Source organism: Phocoena sinus, chromosome 11 (assembly GCF_008692025.1).
Source record: "Phocoena sinus isolate mPhoSin1 chromosome 11, mPhoSin1.pri, whole genome shotgun sequence".
Classification (NCBI taxonomy): Eukaryota; Metazoa; Chordata; class Mammalia; order Artiodactyla; family Phocoenidae; genus Phocoena; species Phocoena sinus.
The window spans coordinates 39,344,242-39,369,528 of NC_045773.1; the positions used below are offsets into that span (position 1 = coordinate 39,344,242).

General features: G+C 41.1%; 1 protein-coding gene across 1 annotated transcript in view; it reads left to right on the forward strand.

Moving 5' to 3' along the window:
- The first annotated feature begins 753 nt into the window (after positions 1-753).
- Positions 754-25,287, forward strand: part of PRKAR2A (protein kinase cAMP-dependent type II regulatory subunit alpha) — a 74,382-nt gene continuing 49,848 nt past the window's right edge. Inside the window, exon 1 of the mRNA XM_032648846.1 lies at positions 754-1,292. Coding sequence (XP_032504737.1) covers positions 1,040-1,292 — 253 coding nt within the window. The 5' untranslated portion in view covers positions 754-1,039. The remainder of the gene's footprint in view (positions 1,293-25,287) is intronic.

A 25,287-nucleotide genomic window follows, 5' to 3' on the forward strand; every position in this document is an offset into this window, starting at 1 on the left:
CAAGCAATGCTGGCCCAGGGCCCAGGGTGGAGTATGGGAAGAGTAGGGGTGTGCAGACCTAGTCCTGGGAATCCTGGTGGGAATGCTCAAGAGGAGAAACAGGCACAGTGGTCATTCCTGCCCTGGGCGTTTATTCCCTTTTCTCAAGGAACATGTTTGGCCTACTGAGTTCTTCCAGGCTTATTTATCTGCCTTTGGCTCCCAAATTACTATATCACTGAAACGCCTACTACCTACAAGGGCTTCCTCCTTTGACATCTCAACGACCTCCTGCCGGACTTCTGAGGGTCCTATGTTCATGCCACTATGCCTCCCAGCGGTCAGGGTGGTTCTGACTTTACCATGCCTTTGCTCTTGCTGTCCTCTATGCCCACATGGCTCTCCTCCAGATCTTCCTGTGGTTAGATCCTGCCCAGGACTCGGAGTCAGCTTGAATGTCCCCCCCTAAAGTGGGCCCTCTTGTTTTCCACCATAGCCGGAACCACACCGGGGTGGTAATGTGCATGCTTGCATCTGGCTCTCAGCTGTGTCCCTGGAGCCTAGTAAGGGCTGACAAACGGTTGGATCTTAGAGTGTATTGAAATTAGAAATGAAAGGTGAGAGACAGTAACGACGCCGCTTAGCGGGTAGACCACTCATTTCCTGCCCCTGGACTGGAGACTGCCCGGGCAGCCTGGCTGGCGGCCGGCCCACTGGCGCACGCGCACTGAGGGCCGGCGCTCGGCGAGAGCGCGCACGCCCGCGGCCGCGTGCGTCACAACCCGGCCTCCCGCCCCGCCCATCCAGCTCTCCCGCTTGTCTGTGCCCGAGGCGGCGGCGGCGGCTGCTTAGTGACAGCGGCGGCGGCACCAGGCCAGCCGGAGCAGTGTAGGGTGGTGCGGCCCTGAAACGCAGACCCGGACAAAGGGCGGCCTGGCGCGAGGAAGACCCGACCCGGGTCGCGCGTGAGGGGACCTCGCGGGCGCGGGGCGAGAGTCCGGCGTGAGGGAGCGTCCAGGCGGTGGCCGCCGGCGGCTGGGTCCCGCCTGCCGCCGCCGGCATGAGCCACATCCAGATCCCGCCCGGGCTCACAGAGCTGCTGCAGGGCTACACCGTGGAGGTGTTGCGGCAGCAGCCGCCCGACCTCGTCGACTTCGCGGTGGACTACTTCACCCGCCTGCGCGAGGCCCGCTCCAGAGCCTCCACCCCGCCCGCCGCCCCTCCTTCCGGCTCCCAGGGTCTAGAGCCCGGCCCTGGCCTTGTCGCCGATGCGATCGCGGACAGCGAGTCGGAGGACGAAGAGGACTTGGACGGTAGGCGGAGGGCGGGGCCGAGGTTCGCGGTGGGGGGCACGGAGGGAGCGGTGCCGAGGGTCTCTAGAGACCTAGGAGGGGCTGCTGGGGGCTAGGCCCGCAACACTGGGCCGTGGGACCTTGGAGCCCTCGAGCGGAGTTTGTCCGGATTCCCCCAGCCGCCGGCGTGAGCGCGGCGTGGGCCACTTCCAAATTGAGCTCGGCGGTCCTGCGAGCTCTAGAGCGCACAGAGCGAGTTGTGAGGTTCAGCTCGAGGGAAACGTGCGCGCTTTCGGTCCGCGTGCTGGCGCGGGGCCCGAGGGGCGTGGAGCCCACGGCCACCTAGCTTCGGCTGGAGATCCTTCATGCAGTTTCGTTCCGAAGAGGACATTCACATCCACTGATTCGTATTTCCTAACCAGGACGGTAACTTTGGAAAGAATTCATTTTGTGAAAAGTTATTGTGAAAAACTTTAAGCATAGACAAAAATAGGAAAAGTGAAATGAACCTTCTATATGCCAATACCCACATTACACAGTTGGAATATCTGTCACAAATGTTTCATTTGTACCTTTTTTTTTCTCCTTTGCTGAAGAATTTTAAAGCATATCCCAGTATTTCACCCTTGAATACTTGAGTATGCATTTCTTAATGTTGACCCTGGGTGTATATATACATATATATATATATATATATTTTTTTTAATTTGGCTAAAATGATTGGATCAAATTCGGTGAGGGTAAACAATAACTTTTTCTCGCATATGGGGTGCAGGAAAGAAGACAAGTAACACTTGTACATCTGAGTTAAGCAAGATAGTCAAAAAGCATTTCCATTTTCCGTGATTGCTTCAACATAGGCTTTGTCAATTTAATAGAATTACCCTACTTTTGAACAGCCAAAATTTAACAAAACAATGAAAACATTTGAGAGGCAAAGTTAGAGTGTTAGTGTTATTGGATCATACTGAAAAAAACCTAACAACCTCGTTCTGAGTTGAATCCACATTCAAGTTAGGCTGGCAGAGAGTTAATTATTGGTCATCGCTGTTGGACGTTGTAAGCTTCAGTGTTCTGGATAACTTCCCTAAGTTTATTCATGCTAAGACTGGAGATTTCTCTATCATGTTTCCCTTGACTTAATGCACATTAAATTATGAGTTTTTCACCTTAAACCTGGAAATCAGGAATTATTGTCCAACTCTCTGTCACAGAATTGCTTTGTGGTCTAAGACAAGCTGTGGAACCTGTTTGATTTCAAATTTACTTATCTTTAAAATAGGGTTCGTGACAACAATCTCAACACTCTCAACAGTTTCACTGTCATAACAATAAATCACAAAGCTGTAACTTGCTTTGCAACAATTTTTATGTACACAAAACATTAGTATTTTAGCTGTTAGTCCCAGATGAGTAAAACAGAGTTTACAAGTTTTATGTTATGTCTTCATTCTTTGTCCTCTTTAATATCTTTTTCAAAGTTGAATTGACTTAAATCTTTGTAACCCTGTGCTTTATTTTATTGGTATTTAAATTTTTTGTTTGTTTATATCTCTTCAGTGACTGTGCTAAGTATATTATAGAAATCAACACAAGGTGAACTTCTATTTACAGATAATAACTTAAAAATAGATGGCACACAGTGAGATACCACTTCACACCCATGAGGATGACTATTATGAAAAAAATAAAGAAAACTTGAGGGTTCTAATTCCTCCCCATCCTTGTCAACACTCATTATCTTTATTATGATAGCCAGCCTAGTGGGTAGGAAGTATTATAGTACCTCACTGTAGTTTTGCTTTGCAGTTCCATAATGATGTTGAGCATCTTTCCATGTGTTTGTCAGTCATTTGTGTATTTTCTTTGAAGAAATGTCTATTCCGAACCTTTGTCCATTTTTTAATTGGTTTATTTGTGTTTTTATTATTAAGTTGTAAGTGTTCTCTGTATATTCTAAACAAATCCTTTAACAGATATATGACTTTAAAATATTTTCTATCATTTAGTGTGTTGTTTTACTTTTTTTTTAATATAAATTTATTTATTTGGCTGTGTTGGGTCTTAGTTGTGGCACACAGGATCTTCGTTGCAGCATGCAGGATCTATCATTGCAGTGTGTGGGCTTCTCTCTAGTCGTGGTGCGCGGGCTCTAGAGCACGCGGGCTCAGCACTTGCAGCGTGCGGGCTCTCTAGTTATGGCACGCGGGTTTTCTCTCTCCAGTTGTGGTGTGCGGGTTTTCTCTCTCCAGTTGTGGTATGTGGGCTCCAGAGCGTGTGGGCTCTGTAGTTGTTGTGCGGGGGCTCCAGAGTGCGTGGGCTCTGTAGTTTGCTGCACAGGGGCTCTCTAGTTGAGGCGTGTGAGCTCAGTAGTTGCCCTGTGGAATGCGGGATTTTAGTTCCCTGACCAGGGATCAAACTCGTGTCCCCTGCATTGGGAGGAGGGTTCTTTACCAATGGACCACCAGGGAAGTTCCACTTCATTCTTTTATATGTGGATATCCAGTTGTTCCAGCACCACTTATTAAAAAGACTATTCTTGGTGGACTTCCCTGGTGGCGCAGTGGTTAACAATCTGCCTGCTAGTGCAGGGGAAATGGGTTTGATCCCTGGTCCTGAAAGATCCCACATGCTTTGGAGCAGCTAAGCCTGTGCGCCATAGCTAGTGAGCCTGGGCTCTAAGCCCGCGAGCCACAACTACGGAGCCTGTGTGCCTTGACTGCTGAAGCCTGTGCACTCTAGAGCCCACATGCCGCAACTACCGAAGTCCCTGTGCTCTAGGGCCTGCGTGCTGCAACTACTGAAGCCCACACGCCTAGAGCCTGTACCCTGCAACAAGAGAAGCCACCATGATGAGAAGCCCGTGCACTGCAACTAAAGAGTAGCCCCTGCTCACTGCAACTAGAGAAAGCCCGCACGCAGCAACGAAGACCCAACACAGCCAAAAAAAACAAAAAAAAACCAAAAAATTAAAATAAAAAGACTATTCTTTCCCCATTTGTCTTGGTACTCTTGTTGAAAATCAATTGACTGTAAATGTGAGAGCCTGTTTTGAACTCGCGGTTCTATTCCATTGATCTATATATCTGTCTGTATGCCACTACTACACTGTTTGATTACTGTAGATTTGTGGTAGTTTTGGAATCAGGAAATGTGAATTCTCCAACTTTGTTCTTTTTCAAAGTTGTTTTGGCTATTTGCTGTTCCATATGAATTTTAGGATTAGTTTGTCAATTTCTGCAAAGAGGCCATCTGGGATTTTGACAGAAATTACTTCGAATTTGTAGATTAATTTGGAGAGTATTGCCTTTTTACAACGTTAAGTCTTCTGATCTATGAGTATGGGATGTCTTCCCATTTATTTAGATCTTCTTTAATTTCTAAATTAAAGAACTACAAATGTTTGATTGGTTCAATATGGCACAGTAGAAGGACGTGCTCTCACTCCCTCTTGTGAGAGCACCGGAGCCACAACTAACTGCTGAACACTCATCGACAGGAAGACACTGGAATTCACCAGAAAAGATACCCCACATCCAAAGACAAAGGAGAAGCCACAATGAGACCATAGGAGGGGTGCAATCACAATAAAATCAAATCCATAACTGCTGGGTGGGTGACTCACAAATGGGAGAACACTTATACCACAGAAGTCCACCAACTGGAGTGAAGGTTCTGAGCCCAATGTCAGGCTTCCCAACCTGGGGGTCTGGCAAAGGGAGGAGGAATTCCTAGAGAATCAGACTTTGAAGGCTAGTGGGATTTGATTGCAGGACTTCGACAGGACTGGGGGAAACAGAGACTCAACTCTTGGAGGACACACACAAAGTAGTGTGCACACTGAGACCCAGGAGAAGGAGCAGTGACCCCATAGGAGACTGAACCAGACCTACCTGCTAGTGTTGGAGGGTCTCCTGCAGAGGCGGGGGGGCCGGGGTCTGTGTATCACCATGAGGACAAGGACACTGGCAGTAGAAGTTCTGGGAAGTACTCCTTGGCGTGAGCACTCCCAGAGTCTGCCATTAGCCCCACCAAAGAGCCCAGGTAGGCTCTAGTGTTGGGTCGCCTCAGGCCAAACCACCAACAATGAGGGAACCCAGCCCCACCCATCAGCAGACAAGCGGATTAAAGTTTTACTGAGCTCTGCACGCCAGAGCAACAGCCAGCTCTACCCACCACCAGTCCCTCCCATCAGGAAACTTGCACAAGCCTCTTAGATAGCCTCATCCACTAGAGGGCAGACAGCAGAAGAAAGTAGAACAGTCCTGCAGCCTGTGGAACAAAAACCACATTCACAGAAAGATAGACAAGATGAAAAGGCAGAGGGCTATGTACCAGATGAAGGAACAAGATAAAACCCCAGAAAAACAACTAAATGAAGTGGAGATTGGCAACCTTCCAGAAAAAGAATTCAGAATAATGATAGTGAAGATGATCCAGGACCTCAGAAAAAGAATGGAGGCGAAGATCGAGAAGATGCAAGAAATGTTTAACAAAGACCTAGAAGAATTAAAGAACAAACAAACAGAGAGGAACAGTACAATAACTGAAATGAAAAATACACTAGAAGGAATCAATAGCAGAATAACTGAGGCAGAAGAACGGATAAGTGACCTACCTGGAAGACAGAATGGTGGAATTCATTGCTGCAGAACAGAATAGAAAAAAGAATGAAAAGAAATGAAGACAGCCTAAGAGACCTCTGAGACAACATTAAATGCAACAACATTCACATATAGGGGTCCCAGGAGGAGGAGAGAGAGAAAAGACCTGAGAAAATATTTGAAGAGGTTATAGTCGAAAACTTCCCTAACATGGGAAAGGAAATAGCCACCCAAGTCCAGGAAGCGCAGAGAGTCCCATACAGGATAAACCAAAGGAGAAACATGCCGAGACACATAGTAATCCAATTGGCAAAAATTAAAGACAAAGAAAAATTATTGAAAGCAGCAAGGGAAAAATGACAAATAACATAAAGGGAACTCCCATAAGGTTAACAGCTGATCTCTCAGCAGAAACTCTACAAGCCAGAAGGGAGTGGCATGACATATTTAAAGTGATGAAAGGGAAGAACCTACAACCAAGATTACTCTACCCAGCAAGGATCTCATTCAGATTTGATGGAGAAATCTAAAGCTTTACATACAAGCAAAAGCTAAGAGAATTCAGCACCATCAAATCAGCTCTACAGCAAATGCTAAAGGAACTTCTCTAAGTGAGAAACACAAGAGAAGAAAAGCACCTACAAAAACAAACCCAAAACGATTAAGAAATTGGTAATAGGAACATACATATCGATAATTACCTTAAACTTGAATGGATTAAATGCTCCAACCAAAAGACACAGGCTCGCTGAATGGATACAAAAACAAGACCCATATATATGCTGTCTACAAGAAACCCACTTCAGACCTAGGGACACATACAGACTGAAAGTGAGGGGATGGAAAAAGATATTCCATGCAAATGGAAATCAAAAGAAAGCTGGAGTAGCAATACTCATATCAGATAAAATAGGCTTTAAAATAAAGAATGTTACAAGAGACAAGGAAGGACACTACATAATGATCAAGGGATCAATCCAAGAAGAAGAAATAACAATTATAAATATATATGCACCCAACATAGGAGCACCTCAATACATAAGGCAACTGCTAACACCTCTAAAAAAGGAAATCGACAGTAACATGAAAATAGTGGGGGATTTTAACACCTCACTTACACCAATGGAAAGATCATCCAAACAGAAAATTAATAAGGAAACACAAGCTTTAAATGACACAATAGACCAGATAGATTTAATTGATATTAATAGGACATTCCTTCCAAAAACAGCAGATTACACTTTCTTCTCAAGTGCGCACAAAACATTCTCCAGGATAGATCTCACATCTTGGGTCACAAATCAAGCCTCAGTAAATTTAAGAAAATTGGAATCGTATCAAGCATCTTTTCTGACCACAACGCTATGAGATTAGAAATCAATTACAGGGAAGAAAGACGTAAAAAACACAAACAATTCATAACTAAATAACCAAGAGATAATTGAAGAAATCAAAGAGGAAATCAAAAAATACCTAGAGACAAATGACAATGAAAACACGACGATCCAAAACCTATGGGATGCAGCAAAAGCAGTTCTAAGAGGGAAGTTTATAGCAATACAAACCTACCTCAAGAAACAAGAAATCTCAAATAAACAATCTAACCTTACACCTAAAGGAACTAGAGAAAGAATAGCAAACAAAACCCAAAGTTAGCAGAAGGAAAGAAATCATACAGATCAGAGCAGAAATAAATGAAATAGAAACAAAGAAAACAATAGCAAAGATCAATAAAAGTAAAAGCTGGTTCTTTGAGAAGATAAACAAAATTGATAAACCATTAGCCAGACTCATCAAGAAAAAGAAGGAGAGGACTCAAATCAATAAAATTAGGAATGAAAAAGGAGAAGTTAAACAGACACCGCAGAAATACAAAGCATCACAAGAGACTACTACAAGCAACTCCATGCCAATAAAATGGACAACCTGGAAGAAATGGACAAATTTTTAGAAAGGTATAGCCTTCCAAGACTGAACCAGAAAGAAATAGAAAATATGAACAGGCCAATCACAAGTAATGAAATTGAAACTGTGATTAAAAATCTTACAATCTCCAAACAAAAGTCCAGGACCAGATGGCTTCACAGGTGAATTCTATCAAACATTGAGAGAAGAGCTAACACTCATCCTTCTCAAACTCTTGCAAAAAATTGCAGAGGAAGGAGCACTCCCAAATTCATTCTATGAGGCCACCATCACCCTAATACCAAAACCAGACAAAGATACTACAAAAAAAGAAAATTACAGACCAATATCACTGATGAATATAGATGCAAAAATCCTCAAAATACTAGCAAACAGAATCCAACAACACATTAAAAGGATCATACACTATGATCAAGTGGGATTTATCCCAGGGATGCAAGGAGTCTTCAATATACGGCAATCAATGTGATACACCATATTAACAAATTGAAGAATAAAAACCATAAGATCATCTCAATAGATGCAGAAAACGCTTTTGACAAAATTCAACACCCATTTATGACAAAAACTCTCCAGAGAGTGGGCATAGAGGGAACCTACCTCAACATAATAAAGGCCATATATGACAAACCCACAACAAACATCATTCTCAATGGTGAAAAGCTGAAAGCATTTCCTTTAAGATCAGGAACAAGACAAGAATGTCCACTCTCACCACTATTTTTTGTTGTTGTTGTTTTGCGGTACGCGGGCTGCTCGCTGTTGTGGCCTCTCCCGTTGCGGAGCACAGGCTCCGGACGCTCAGGCTCAGAGGCCATGGCTCACGGGCCCAGCCGCTCCACGGCATGTGGGATCTTCCCAGACCAGGGCACAAACCTGTGTCCCCTGCATCAGCAGGCGGACTCTCAACCACTGCGCCACCAGTGAAGCCCTCGCCACTATTATTCAACATCGTTTTGGAAGTCCTAGCCATGGCAATTAGAGAAAATAGAGAAATAAAAGGAATACAAATTGGAAAAGAAGAAGTAAAACTGTTTGCAGATGTCATGATACTATACATAGAGAATCCTAAAGATGCCAACAGAAAACTACTAGAGGTAATCAATGAATTTGGTAAAGCTGCAGGATACAAAATTAATGCACAGAAATCTCTTGCATTCCTATGCACTAATGATGAAAAGTAAAGTCTGAAATAGAAATTAAGGAAACACTCCCATTTACCATTGCAACAAAAAGAATAAAATACCTAGGAATAAACCTACCTAGGGAGACAAAAGACCTGTATGCAGAAAATTGTAAGACACTGATGAAAGAAATTAAAGATGATACAAACAAATGGAGAGATATACCACGTTCTTGGATTGGAAGAATCAATATTGTGAAAATGACTACTACCCAAAGCAATCTACAGATTCAATGCAATCCCTATTGAATTACCAATGGCATTTTTTTACAGAACTAGAACAAAAAATCTTAATATTTGTATGGAGACACAAAAGACCCCAAATAGCCAAAGCAGTCTTGAGGGAAAAAAACGGAGCTGGAGGAATCAGACTTACTGACTTCAGACTATACTACAAAGCTACAATCAAGACAGTATGGTACTGGCACAAAAACAGAAACATAGATCAATGGAACAGGATAGGAAGCCCAGAGATAAACCCACGCAGCTATGGTCAACTAATCTATGACAAAGGAGGCAAGGATACAAAATGGAGAAAAGACAGTCTCTTCAATAAGTGGTGCTGGGCAAACTGGACAGCTACATGTAAAAGAATGAAATTAGAACACTCCCTAACACCATACACAAAAATAAACTCAAAACGGATTAGAGACCTAAATGTAAGACTGGACACTATAAAATTCTTAGAGGAAAACATAGGAAGAACACTCTATGACATAAATCACAGCAAGATCCTTTTTGACCTACCTCATAGAGAAATGGAAATAAAAATAAACAAATGGGACCTAATGAAACTTAAAAGCTTTTGCAAAGCAAAGGGAACTACCAGCAAGACGAAATGGGAGAAAATATTTACAAACAAATCAACGGACAAAGGAATAATCTCCAAAAACTGCTCATGCAGCTCAATATTAAAAATAAAAACACCCAATCCAAAAATGGACAGAAGACCTAAATTTCTCCAAAGAAGACATAAAGATGGCCAAGAAGCACATGAAAAGCTGCTCAGCATCACTAATTATTAGAGAAATGCAAATGAAAACTACAATGAGGTATCACCTCACACCAGTTAGAATGGGCATCATCAGAAAATCTACAAACAACAAATGCTGGGGAGGGTGTGGAGAAAAGGGAACACTCTTGCACTGTTGGTGGGAATGTAAATTGATACAGCCACTGTGGAGAACAGTATGGAGGTTAGTTAAAAAACTAAAAATAGTATTACCATATGACCCAGCAATCCCACTACTGGGCATATACCCAAAAAAAACCATAATTCAAAAAGACACATGCACCCCAATGTTCATTGCAGCATTATTTACAATAGCCAGGTCATGGAAGCAACCTAAATGCCCATTGACAGACGAATGGATAAAGAAGATGTGGTACATATATACGATGGAATATTACTCAGCCATAAAAAGGAACGAAATTGGGTCATTTGTAGAGACGTGGATGAATCTAGAGACTGTCATACAGAGTGAAGTAAGTCAGAAAGAGAAAAACAAATATCGTATATTAACGCATATATGTGGAGTCTAGAAAAATAGTACAGATGAACCGGTTTGCAGGCCAGAAATTGAGACACAGATGTAGAGAACAAACATATGGACACCAAGGGGGGAAAGCAGCGGGGGTGGCGGTGGTGGTGGTGTGATGAATTGGGATATTGACATATATATACTAATATGTATAAAATGGATAACTAATAAGAACCTGCTGTATAAAAAAATAACTGAAATAAAATTCAAAAAAAAAGAACTACAAATGTTTTGTGGTTCTCAGAATATAAGTTTTGCACTTCTTTGTTAAATTTATTCCTAAGTAATTTATTCCTTTTGGTGTGATTGTAAATGGAATTGTTTTCTTAGTTTCATTTTCAGATTGCTCATTGCAAGTGTATAGAAATACAGTTAATTTTTCAAGTATTGACCTTGTATCTTGCAGCCTTGCTGAACTTGAGTTTTGTAGTTGTTTAGTGGATTCCTTAGGATATTTCCCCAGCATTTTTTATTGCACAGTATATATCACATAACAGTAGGAGTTGATCTAAATTGCATTAGTGGAAATTTTTGGGGACTTGCTTAACAATAATATTCCTGCAGTTCACATATCTGGATCTTTCCGCAGGATTTTGACACTGTTAAACCAGCCCCCTTTGAAACTGCCTCCCTCCTTGGCATCTGTGTCTTTTTTCCCCTTAGTCTTCATCCACCAGTTGGCCTCCTTTCTGCCCTTTAAATGTTTGTTGATGATCCCCAAAATTTAGTTTGTTACCATTTCTCCTTCAGTGAGCAATGCTCTTCCTGAGCATTTTTTTACTGCCTTGAACCTGAACTTTCAAAATCAAAACTACAGCTCAAAACTTGGTCTACTAGACACGCACCTGTTTATGCTCATCTTGTTGGCTCATCACCTCTCATTCATCTGTCAAATTCATGAAGCCTAAAACTGATGTCGTTAACCTGTCACACTGCTGTTTCTTCTAATTTCTTCAGCAAGAAACCCAGGAATCAGTCACTTTCTCCTTCTCTCTCTCTCTTTCTCTCATTTATTTTAATGTCTGGGCTCCCGCATCTTCTCCTTCCCTACTGTCCCTGCCTTGAGTTTGGTTTTTATTGATTCTTAACTGGATGTACCTGAGCATCCCATAGGTCTCCCACTCATCTCTCCTCTGCCCCATCTATTCTCTACACCATCACCACAGTCAGCTTTCTTTCCTTTTTCTTCCTTTTAAAAAATTGTGGTAAGTGGGCTTCCCTGGTGGCGCAGTGGTTGAGAGTCTGCTTGCCGATGCAGGGGACATGGGTTCGTGCCCCGGTCTGGGAAGATCCCACATGCCGCGGAGCGGCTGGGCCCGTGAGCCATGGCCGCTGAGCCTGTGTGTCTGGAGCCCGTGCTCCGCAACATGAGAGGCCAGAACAGTGAATGGCCCGCGTACCGCAAAAAATAAAAAATTGTGGTAAAATATACATAATGTAAAATTTGCCACTTTAACCGATTTAAATGTACAGTTCAGTGGCATTAAGTACATTCACAATGTTGTGCAATCACCTTTTTCAGTTAAGTAAACTTTTTCTGAAGTAAAACATATATGCAAAAGGGGATACAAATCATAAATGTGCAGCTTGATTGTTTATAAAGTGTACACACTGTGTATCCCATCAACTAGATCAAGGAATATCAGCTGGAGGAGACCTTCACATCAAGAGCATAAATTTAACATAATTGTAACCGTAAATACAGTTCTGCAATTAGGACAGCTAGCATTTATTAAGCCTTTATTCTGTATTAGTCTCAGTGTTCAGTGATTTATTTGCATTATTGCATTGAATCCTCCTGATCTTTTAAGGTAGGGGTAATAGTTATCTCCATTTCACAGATGAGGAAACTGAGGCCTAGAGATTATCCAAGACCATATCATAAGCAGTGTTTCACTCTAGGCTGGAGTTTATGTCATTATACTGTTCATATTATTTCATGCCTGAAATGCTTCTCATTTTTTTCTTGCCTTATTTATTTTTTACAGAAAAGGCTGGAAGCATTTAAAAATTTCTTTACATATATGTCATAATGAATTTTTTATTGTCGTAGAATATATATAAAATTTACATTGTTACCATTTTAAACTATACAGTTCAGGAGCATTAAGTACATTCATTATTTTGTGTAACCATCACCACTATTTTGTTCTTTTTAAAGACTGTTTTGGGTTTTCAGGACTCCTTGCAATTCCCTATGAATTTTAGGGTCAGCTTTTCCATTTCTGCCAGATAAGTTCTGTTTTCTTAAATTTCATCTTCAGATTGTTGATTGTGAATATATATAACTACACCTGATTTCTTAAATTTTACATCTTCATTGGAGTATAATTGCTTTACAATAGTGTGTTAGTTTCTGCTTTATAAAAAAGTGAATCAGTTATACATATACATATGTTCCCGTATCTCTTCCCTCTTGCATCTCCCTCCCTCCCACCCTCCCTATCCCACCCCTCTAGGTGGTCACAAAGCACCGAGCTGATCTCCCTATGCTATGCGGCTGCTTCCCACTAGCTAGCTATTTTACGTTTGGTAGTGTATATATGTCCATGCCTCTCTCTCGCTTTGTCACAGCTTACCCTTCCCCCTCCCCATATCCTCAAGTCCATTCTCTAGTAGGTCTGTGTCTTTATTCCTGTCTTACCCCTAGGTTCTTCATGACATTTTTTTCCTTAAATTCCATATATATGTGTTAGCATACGGTATTTGTCTCTCTCTTTTTGACTTACTTCACTCTGTATGACAGACTCTAGGTCCATCCACCTCATTACAAATAGCTCAATTTCGTTTCTTTTTATGGCTGAGTAATATTCCATTGTATATATGTGCCACATCTTCTTTATCCATTCATCTGATGATGGACACTTACGTTGTTTCCATCTCCGGGCTATTGTAAATAGAGCTGCAATGAACATTTTGGTACATGACTCTTTTTGAATTATGGTTTTCTCAGGGTATATGCCCAGTAGTAGGATTGCTGGGTCATATAGTAGTTCTGTTTGTCGTTTTTTAAGGAACTTCCATACTGTTCTCCATGGTGGCTGTACCAATTCACATTCCCACCAGCAGTGCAAGAGAGTTCCCTTTTCTCCATACCCTCTCCAGCATTTATTGTTTCTAGAGTTTTTGATGATGGCCATTCTGACTGGTGTGAGATGATATCTCATTGTAGTTTTGATTTGCATTTCTCTAATGATTAATGATGTTGAGCATTCTTCCATGTGTTTGTTGGCAGTCTGTATATCTTCTTTGGAGAAATGTCTGTTTAGGTCTTCTGCGCATTTTTGGATTGGGTTGTTTGTTTTTTTGTTATTAAGCTGCATGAGCTGCTTATAAATTTTGGAGATTAATCCTTTGTCAGTTGCTTCATTTGCAAATATTTTCTCCCATTCTGAGGGTTGTCTTTTGGTCTGGTTTATGGTTTCCTTTGCTGTGGAAAAGCTTTGAAGTTTCATTAGGTCCCATTTGCTTATTTTTGTTTTTATTTCCATTTCTCTAGGAGGTGGGTCAAAAAGGATCTTGCTGTGATTTATGTCATAAAGTGTTCTGCCTATGTTTTCCTCTAAGAGTTTGATAGTTTCCGGCCTTATATTTAGGTCTTTAATCCATTTTGAGCTTATTTTTGTGTATGGTGTTAGGGAGTGATCTAATCTCATACTTTTACATGTACCTGTCCAGTTTTCCCAGCACCACTTATTGAAGAGGCTGTCCTTTCTCCACTGTACATTCCTGCCTCCTTTATCAAAGATAAGGTGACCATATGTGCGTGGGTTTATCTCTGGGCTTTCTATCCTGTTCCATTGATCTATCTTTCTGTTTTTGTGCCAGTACCATACTGTCTTGATTACTGTAGCTTTGTAGTATAGTCTGAAGTCAGGGAGCCTGATTCCTCCAGCTCCGTTTTTCATTCTCAAGATTGCTTTGGCTATTCGGGGTCTTTTGTGTTTCCATACAAATTGTGAAATTTTTTGTTCTAGTTCTGTGAAAAATGCCAGTGGTAGTTTGATAGGGATTGCATTGAATCTGTAGATTGCTTTGGGTAATAGAGTCATTTTCACAATGTTGATTCTTCCAATCCAAGAACATGGTATATCTCTTCGTCTATTTGTATTATCTTTAATTTCTTTCATCAGTGTCTTATAATTTTCTGCATACAGGTCTTTTGTCTCCTTAGGTAGGTTTATTCCTAGATATTTTATTCTTTTTGTTGCAATGGTAAATGGGAGTGTTTTCTTGATTTCACTTTCAGATTTTTAATCATTAGCCAGAGATATCTGTGCATTAACTTTGTATCCTGCTACTTTACCAAATTCATTGATTAGCTCTAGTAGTTTTCTGGTAGCATCTTTAGGATTCTCTATGTATAGTATCATGTCATCTGCAAACAGTGACAGCTTTACTTCTTCTTTTCCGATTTGGATTCCGTGTATTTCCTTTTCTTCTCTGATTGATGTGGCTAAAACTTCCAAAACTATGTTGAATAAGAGTGGTGAGAGTGGGCAACCTTGTCTTGTTTCAGATCTTAGTGGAAATGCTTTCAGTTTTTCACCATTGAGGATGATGTTGGCTGTGGGTTTGTCATATGTGGCCTTTATTATGTTGAGGAAAGTTCCCTCTATGCCTACTTTTTGCAGGGTTTTTATCATAAATGGGTGTTGAATTTTGTCGAAAGCTTTCTCTGCATCTATTGAGATGATCATATGGTTTTTCTCCTTCAATTTGTTAATATGGTGTATCATGTTGATTGATTTGTGTATATTGAAGAATCCTTGCATTCCTGGAATAAACCCCACTTGATCATGGTGTATGATCCTTTTAATGTGCTGCTGGATTCTGTTTGCTAGTATTTTGTTGAGGATTTTTGCATCTATGTTCATCAGTGATATTGGCCTGTAGTTTTCTTTCTTTGTGACATCCTTGTCTGGTTTGGTATCAGGGTGATGGTGGCCTCATAGAATGAGTTTGGGAGTGTTCCTCCCTCTGCTATATTTTGGAAGAGTTTGAGAAGGATAGGTGTTAGCTCTTCTCTAACTGTTTGATAGAATTCACCTGTGAAGCCATCTGGTCATGGGCTTTTGTTTGTTGGAAGATTTTTAATCACAGTTTCAATTTCAGTGCTTGTGATTGGTCTGTTCATATTTTCTGTTTCTTCCTGATTCAGTCTTGGCAGGTTGTGCTTTTCTAAGAATTTGTCCATTTCTTCCAGGTTGTCCATTTTATTGGCATAAAGTTGCTTGTAGTAATCTCGCATGATCTTTTGTATTTCTGCAGTGTCAGTTTTTACTTCACCTTTTTCATTTCTAATTCTGTTGATTTGAGTCTTCTCCCTTTTTTTCTTGATGAGTCTGGCTAGTGGTTTATCAATTTTGTTTATCTTGTCAAAGAACCAGCTTTTAGTTTTATTGATCTTTGCTATTGTTTCCTTCATTTCTTTTTCATTTATTTCTGATCTGATCTTTATGATTTCTTTCCTTCTGCTAACTTTGGGGTTTTTTTGTTCTTCTTTCTCTAATTGCTTTAGGTGCAAGGTTAGGTTGTTTATTCGAGATGTTTCCTGTTTCTTAAGGTAGGATTGTATTGCTATAAACTTCCCTCTTAGAACTGCTTTTGCTGCATCCTATAGGTTTTGGGTCATCGTGTCTCCATTGTCATTTGTTTCTAGGTATTTTTTAATTTCCTCTTTGATTTCTTCAGTGATCACTTCGTTATTAAGTAGTGTATTGTTTAGCCTCCATGTGTTTGTATTTTTTACAGATCTTTTCCTGTAATTGATATCTAGTCTCAGAGCGTTGTGGTCGGAAAAGATACTTGATACAATTTCAATTTTCTTAAATTTACCAAGGCTTGATTTTGACCCAGGATATGATCTATCCTGGAGAATGTGCCATGAGCACTTGAGAAAAACGTGTATTCTGTTGTTTTTGGATGGAATGTCCTATAAATACCAATTAAGTCCATCTTGTTTAATGTATCATTTAAAGCTTGAGTTTCCTTATGTATTTTCATTTTGGATGATCTGTCCATTGGTGAAAGTGGGGTGTTAAAGTCTCCTACTATGAACGTATTACTGTCAATTTCCCCTTTTATGGCTGTTAGTATTTGCCTTATGTATTGAGGTGCTCCTATGTTGGGTGCATAAATATTTACAATTGTTATATCTTCATCTTGGATCAATCCCTTGATCATTATGTAGTGTCCTTCTTTGTCTTTTCTAATAGTCTTTATTTTAAAGTCTGTTTTGTCTGATATGAGAATTGCTACTCCAGCTTTCTTTTGGTTTCCATTTGCATGGAATATCTTTTTCCATCCCCTCACTTTCAGTCTGTATGTGTCTCTAGGTCTGAAGTGGGTCTCTTGTAGACAGCATATATATGGGTCTTGTTTTTGTATCCATTCAGCCAATCTGTGTCTTTTGGTGGGAGCATTTAGTCCATTTACATTTAAGGTAATTATCGATATGTATGTTCCTATTCCCATTTTCTTAATTGTTTTGGGTTCGTTATTATAGGTCTTTTCCTTCTCTTGTGTTTCTTGCCTAGAGAAGTTCCTTTAGCATTTGTTGTAAAGCTGGTTTGGTGGTGCTGAACTCTCTCAGCTTTTGCTTGTCTGTAAAGGTTTTAATTTCTCCATCAAATCTGAATGAGATCCTTGCTGGGTGGAGTAATCTAGGTTGCAGGTTTTTCTCCTTCATCTCTTTAAATATGTCCTGCCAGTCCCTTCTGGCTTGCAGAGTTCCTGCTGAAAGATCAGCTGTTAACCTTATGGGGATTCCCTTGTGTGTTATTTGTTGTTTTTCCCTTGGTGCTTTTAATATGATTTCTTTGTATTTAATTTTTGACAGTTTGATTAATATGTGTCTTGGCTCAGACTATACTACAAAGCTACAGTAATTAAGACAGTATGGTACTGGCACAAAAACAGAAAGATAGATCAGTGGAACAGGATAGAAAGCCCAGAGATAAACCTACGCACATATGGTCACCTTATCTTTGATAAAGGAGGCAGGAATGTACAGTGGAGAAAGGACAGCCTCTACAATAAGTGGTGCTGGGAAAACTGGACAGGTACATGTAAAAGTATGAGATTAGATCACTCCCTAACACCATACACAAAAATAAGCTCAAAATGGATTAAAGACCTAAATGTAAGGCTGGAAACTATCAAACTCTTAGAGGAAAACTTAGGCAGGGCACTCTATGACATAAATCACAGCAAGATCCTTTTTGACCCACCTCCTAGAGAAATGGAAATAAAAACAAAAATAAGCAAATGGGACCTAATGAAACTTCAAAGCTTTTGCACAGCAAAGGAAACCATAACCAAGACCAAAAGACAACCCTCAGAATGGGAGAAAACATTTGCAAATGAAGCAACTGACAAAGGATTAATCTCCAAAATTTACAAGCAGCTCATGCAGCTTAATAACAAAAAAACAAACAACCCCATCCAAAAATGGGCAGAAGACCTAAACAGACATTTCTCCAAAGAAGATATACAGACTGCCAACAAACACATGAAAGAATGCTCAACATCATTAATCATTAGAGAAATGCAAATCAAAACTACAATGAGATATCATCTCACACCAGTCAGAATGGCCATCATCAAAAAATCTATAAACAATAAATGCTGGAGAGGGTGTGGAGAAAAGGGGACACTCTTGCACTGCTGGTGGGAATGTGAAATGGTTCAGCCACTATGGAGAACAGTATGGAGGTTCCTTAAAAAACTACAAATAGAATTACCATATGACCCAGCAATCCCACTACTGGGCATATACCCTGAGAAAACCAAAATTCAAAAAGAGTCATGTACCAAAATGTTCATTGCAGCTCTATTTACAATAGCCCGGAGATGGAAACAACCTAAGCGCCCATCATCGGATGAATGGATAAAGAAGATGTGGCACATATACACAATGGAATATTACTCAGCCATAAAAAGAAATGAAATTGAGCTATTTGTAATGAGATGGATAGACCTACAGTCTGTCATACAGAGTGAAGTAAGTCAGAAAGAAAAGGACAAATACCGTATGCTAACACATATATATGGAATTTAAGGGAAAAAAAATGTCATGAAGAACCTAGGGGTAAGACAGGAATAAAGACGCAGACCTACTGGAGAACGGACTTGAGGATATGGGGAGGGGGAAGGGTGAGTTTTGACAGGGCGAGAGAGAGTCATGGACATGTACACACTAACAAACGTAGTAAGGTAGATAGCTGGGGGGAAGCAGCCGCAAGGCACAGGGATATTAGCTCGGTGCTTTGTGACAGCCTGGAAGGGTGGGATGGGGAGAGTGGGAGGGAGGGAGACGCAAGAGGGAAGACATATGGGAACATATGTATATGTATAGCTGATTCACTTTGTTATAAAGCAGAAACTAACACACCATTGTAAAGCAATTATACCCCAATAAAGATGTTTAAAAAAAAAAAATCTAGAAACAATAAATGCTGGAGAGGGTGTGGAGAAAAGGGAACCCTCTTGTACTGTTGGTGGGAATGTAAATTGATACAGCCACTGTGGAGAACAGTATGGAGGTTCCTTAAAAAACTACAAATAGAACTACCATATGACCCAGCAATTCCACTACTGGGCATATACCCTGAGAAAATCATAATTCAAAAAGAGTCATGTACCAAAATGTTCATTGCAGCTCTATTTACAATAGCCCAGAGATGGAAACAACGTAAGTGTCCATCATCGGATGAATGGATAAAGAAGATGTGGCACATATATACAATGGAATATTACTCAGCCATAAAAAGAAACGAAATTGAGCTATTTGTAATGAGGTGGATGGACCTAGAGTCTGTCATACAGAGTGAAGTAAGTCAGAAAGAGAGAGACAAATACCATATGCTAACACATATATATGGAAGTTAAGAAAAAGAAATGTCATGAAGAACCTAGGGGTAAGACAGGAATAAAGACACAGACCTACTAGAGAATGGACTTGAGGATATGGGGAGGGGGAAGGGTAAGCTGTGACAAAGCGAGAGAGAGGCATGGACATATATACACTGCCAAATGTAAAATAGCTAACTAGTGGGAAGCAGCCGCATAGCACAGGGAGATCAGCTCGGTGCTTTGTGACCGCCTGGAGGGGTGGGATAGGGAGGGTGGGAGGGAGGGATACACAAGAGGGAAGAGATATGGGAACATATGTATATATATAACTGATTCACTTTGTTATAAAGCAGAAACTAACACACCATTGTAAAGCAATTATACTCCAATAAAATTGTTTAAAAAAAAAAAAGTGTCTTGTCGTATTTCTCTTTGGATTTATCCTGTATGGGACTCTCTGTGCTTCCTGGACTTGATTAACTATTTCTTTTCCCGTATTAGGGAAGTTTTCAACTATAATCTCTTCAAATATTTTCTCAGTCCCTTTCTTTTTCTCTTCGTCTTCTGGAACCCCTATAAATCGAATGTTGGTTCGTTTAATGTTGCCCCAGAGGTCTCTGAGACTGTCCTCAGTTCTTTTCATTCTTTTTTCTTTATTCTGCTCTGCAGTAGTTATTTCCACTATTTTATCTTCCAGGTTACTTATCTGTTCTTCTGCCTCAGTTATTCTGCTATTGATCCATCTATAGTATTTTTAATTTCATTTCTTGTGTTGTTCATTGTTGCTTGTTTCGTCTTTAGTTCTTCTAGGTCCTTGTTAAATGTTTCTTGCATTTTGTCTATTCTATTTCCAAGATTTTGGATCATCTTTACTATCATTATTCTGAATTCTTTTTCAGGTAGACTGCCTATTTCCTCTTCATTTGTTAGGTCTGGTGGGTTTTTATCTTGCTCCTTCGTCTGCTGTGTGTTTTTCTGTCTTCTCATTTTGCTTATCTTACTGTGTTTGGGGTCTCCTTTTTGCAGGCTGCAGGTTCATAGTTCCCGTTGTTTTTGGTGTCTGTCCTCAGTGGCTTATGTTGTTTCAGTGGGTTGTGTAGGCTTCCTGGTGGAGGGGACTAGTGCCTGTGTTCTGGTGATGAGGCTGGATCTTGTCTTTCTGGTGGGCAGGTCCACATCTGGTGTTGTGATTTGGGGTGTCTGTGGACTTATAATGATTTTAGGCAGCCTCTCTGCTAATGAGTGGGGTTGTGTTCCTGTCTTACTAGTTGTTTGGCATAGGGTGTCCAGCACTGTAGCTTGCTGGTCGTTGAGTGAAACTGGGTGCTGGTGTTGAGATGGAGATCTCTGGGAGATTTTCACCGTTTGATATTATGTGGAGCTGGGAGGTCTCTTGTGGACCAGTGTCCTGAAGTTGGCTCTCCCACCTCAGAGGCACAGCCCTGACTCCTGGCTGCAGCACCAAGAGCCTTTCATCCACACGGCTCAGAATAAAAGGGAGAAAAACTGAAAAGAAAGAAAGAAAAAGAAAGAAAGGAAGGAAGGAAGAAGGGAGGGAGGGAGGAGGGAAGGAAGGGAAGAAAGAAGATAAAATAAAATAAAATAAAGTAAGATAAAATAAAATAAAGTTATTAAAATAAAAAATAATTATTAAGAAAAAAATTTTTTAAGAAAAAGAAAAAAAACGGATGGATAGAGCCCTAGGACAAATGGTGGAAGCAAAGCTATACAGACAAAATCTCACACAGAAGCATACACATACACACAAAAAGAGGAAAAGGGGAAAAAATAATAAATGTTGCTCTCAAAGCCCACCTCTTCAATTTGGGATGATTCGTTGTCTATTCATGTATTCCACAGATGCAGGGTACATCAAGTTGATTGTGGAGCTTTAATCTGCTGCTTCTGAGGCTGCTGGGAGAGATTTCCCTTTCTCTTCTTTGTTCTCACAGCTCCCGGGGCTCAGCTTTGGATTTGGCCCCGCCTCTGCGTGTTGTTCGCGGGAGGGCGTCTGTTCTTGCTCAGACAGGACTGGGTTAAAGAAGCAGCTGCTTCAGGGACTCTGGCTCACTCAGGCTTGGGGGAGGGAGGGGTACGGAGTGCAGGGCGAGCCTGCGGTGGCAGAGGACAGCATGACGTTGCACCAGTGTGAGGCGCGCCATGCGTTCTCCCGGGGAAGTTGTCCCTGGATCCCGGGACCCTGGCAGTGGCGGGCTGCACAGGCTCCCTGGAAGGGGGGTGTGGATAGTGACCTGTGCTCGCACACAGGCTTCTTGGTGGCGGCAGCAGCAGCCTTAGCGTCTCATGCCCGTCTCTGGGGGATGCGCTTTTAGCCGCGGCTCGCACCCGTCTCTGGAGCTCCTTTGAGCAGCGCTCTTAATCACCTCTCCTCGAGCACCAGAAAACAACGAGGGAAGAAAATGTCTATTGCCTCTGAGGCAGGTTCAGACTTTTCCCCGGACTCCCTCACGGCTAGCCGTGGTGCACTAACCCCTTCAGGCTGTGTTCACGCCCCCAACCCCAGTCCTCTCCCTGCGCTCCAACCAAAGGCTGAGCCTCAGCTCCCAGCCCCGCCCGCCCCGGCAGGTGAGCAGACAAGCTTCTCGGGCTGGTGAGTGCCAGCCGGCACCGATCCTCTGTGCGGGAATCTTACCGCTTTGCCCTCTGCACCCCTGTTTCTGTGCTCTCCTCCGCGGCTCCGAAGCTTTCCCCCTCCGCCACCCGCAGTCTCCGCCCGCGAAGGGGCTTCCTAGTGTGTGGAAACCTTTCCAACTTCACAGCTCCCTCCCACTGGTGCAGGTCCCGTCCCTATCCTTTTGTCTCTGTTTATTCTTTTTTCTTTTGCCGTACCCAGATACGGGGGACTTTCTTGCCTTTTGGGAGGTCTGAGGTCTTCTGCCAGCGTTCAGTAGGTGTTCTGTAGGAGTTGTTCCACGTGTAGATGCATTTCTGGTGTATCTGTGGGGAGGAAGGTGATCTCTGCGTCTTACTCTTCCGCCATCTTCCCCTCCAACTCCTACAACTGATTTTTTTTTTTTTTTGCGGTACACGGGCCTTTCTCTGCCGCGGCCTCTCCCGTTGCGGAGCACAGGCTCCGGATGCGCAGGGTCAGCAGCCATGGCTCACGGGCCCAGCCACTGTGTGGCATGTGGGATCCTCCCGGACTGGGGCACGAACCCACGTCCCCTGCATCGGCAGGCTGACTCTCAACCACTGCGCCACCAGGGAAGCCCTCTACAACTGATTTTTGTATGTTGATCTTGTATCCTGCAACTTGTAGATTCTTTAGGATTTTCTATATATAAGATCATGTAATTTGTGAATAGTTTTATTTGTTTCTTTTCAATTTGAATGCCTTTTAATTTATTTATCTTGCCTAATTGCTCTGTCTAGGACCTTCAATAGTGTGCTGAATAAAAGTGACTAAAGTAGGCGTCCTTGTTCTTGATCTAGGGGAAATTTTTTCAGTCTTCTACCATTAAGTAAGATGTTAGTTATGGATTTTTCATAAATGCTTTTACTGTGTTGAGGAAATTATCTTTAATTCCTAGTTTGTTGGGTACAAATGGGTGTTGGATTTTGTCAGATGCTTTTTCTGCATCAATTGAGATCATCGTGGTTTTTTCTCTTTCATTCTTTTAATATGTGGTATATTACATTTTAATTTTTATATGTTGAACCAACCTTGCATTCTTGGGTAGATCCCCCTTGGTCATGGTGTAAGGTATAATCCTTTTAATATGCTGCTGGATTTAGTTTGCCAGTATTTTGTTGTCATAATGATTTTTCTACTGTATTTTGCAAATTTAGTATATTATTATTATAAATAATAATATTATTCCCCATTTAGGTTGCCTCCAAATATTTGCTAGTATAAACTTTTCTTTAACGCATACAGCTTCTTTTTTTTAAAATAAGTTTTATTTATTTATGGCTGTATTGGGTCTTCGTTGCTGTGTGCGGGCTTTCTCTAGTTGCGGCGAGCAGGAGTACTCTTCGTTCTGGTGCGTGGGCTTCTCATTGTGGTGGCTTCTCTTGTTGTGGAGCACAGGCTCTAGGTGTGTGGGCTTGCTTCAGTAGTTGTGGCACACGGGCTCTAGAGCGCAGGCTCAGTAGTTGTGGTGCACGGGCTTAGTTGCTCTGCAGCATGTGAGATCTTCCCGGACCAGGGCTTGAACCCGTGTTCCCTGCATTGGCAGGTGGATTCTTAACACTGCGCCACCAGGAAAGCCCCAGCTTCTTTTTTAACAACTGACAATTTATTAAAATAGTTGATTTAAGTATCTGCAATGATGACGTCAACCTTGATTCCTGGCTCAGTACTGACAAAAATAATCTGTTTAATTATCTCAGAAGGACTGTGCAAGTCAATGAGTTGCTTGTGGATGCTCATTTGAAAAAGATCCCAAGTCAGTACTTTTACCACAAGGAGTTTTTCTAAGTAGTGATTCTCATAGTCTTGGTAGGCATCCAAACTGATCCTTTCACTTTGAGATTCTTTTTCTTTGCTCCTCTGATCAAGTCAGCACATGCCTTCGACAGAGATTTACATTGTGGTTGGTTAGGGTAATTCTAGTTTGGTAAATCATCACCTCTGGTTCCATGGGTGATTTTCTGTTATATTTAAGAGCCATGGCTGTGGTGAGGCTTCTTCACAGACTTGTTTCTTGGGGAAAACCAACAGTGGTGAGTTGGGAGCAGAAGCTGGAAGCAAGAGCCGGCAGACCTGAGTTCTGCTGCAGCTGTGACTGTATCTTCTCAAAGAGTGCATAAGGTGTTTTTTTTTTTTTTCATTGTTGACTTATTTACCTAGAATAGATTTCTAGAAACAGAATTATTGTGTCAAAAGATACATTTTTTGGCATTTAATAAGTACTATGTGGTCATATTGCTTTTCAGAAGGATTGTGTCAATCAGTATACACAGTTACCAGCAATATATATGAATACCAAATTTGTTGTACAGTTAAAAAAATTAAAATACAGTTGATGCACCCCAGTGTTCATAGCAGCACTATTTACAATAGCCAAGACATGGAAGCAACCTAGGTGTTCATTGACAAATGAATGGACAAAGAAGATGTGAGATATACACACACACACACACACACACACACACACACACACACACACAATGGAATACCACTCAGTCATAAAAAAAGAATGAAATAAAACCATTTACAGCAACATGGATGGACCTAGAGATTATCATACTAAGTTAAGTAAGTCAGATAGAGAAAGACAAATACCGTATGATGTCACATATGTGGAATCTAAAAAAATGTTACAAATGAACTTACTTACAAAACAGAAATAGACTTACAGACATAGAAAACAAACCTATGGTTACCAAAGGGGAAAGAGAGGAGAGATAAATTAGGAGTTTGGGATTGAAATATACACACTGCTATATATACAAGAGATAACCAACAAGGACATACTGTATATAGCACAGGGAACTCTGCTTAATATTATCTTGTAATAACCAATAATGGAAAAGAATCTGAAAAAGAATATGTATATATATATGTATAACTGAATCACTTTGCTGTACACCTGAAACTAACACAACATTGTAAATCAACTATATTTCAATAAAAATTTTTTAAAAATGCAATTGACATGCTGTATATTATGTTAGTTTCAGATGTACTACATCGTGTTTTGACATTTTGCATACATTATGAAATGATCACCCAAATTTGTTGTACACTTGAAGCACAAGGTATTAAAATTTTTTGAAAAGAATTAACTTTTGGAAAAATTTCTCAGTGTTTTACTTTCAATTTTATTCATTTTAAGAATGTTGAACCTTTATCTTCATCTAATGTCTGCTTATGTTCAATGTGTGACTGTATATTTGAGATACTTATTTTGATAGAGTTGATAAGAATTATTGAATCCCTA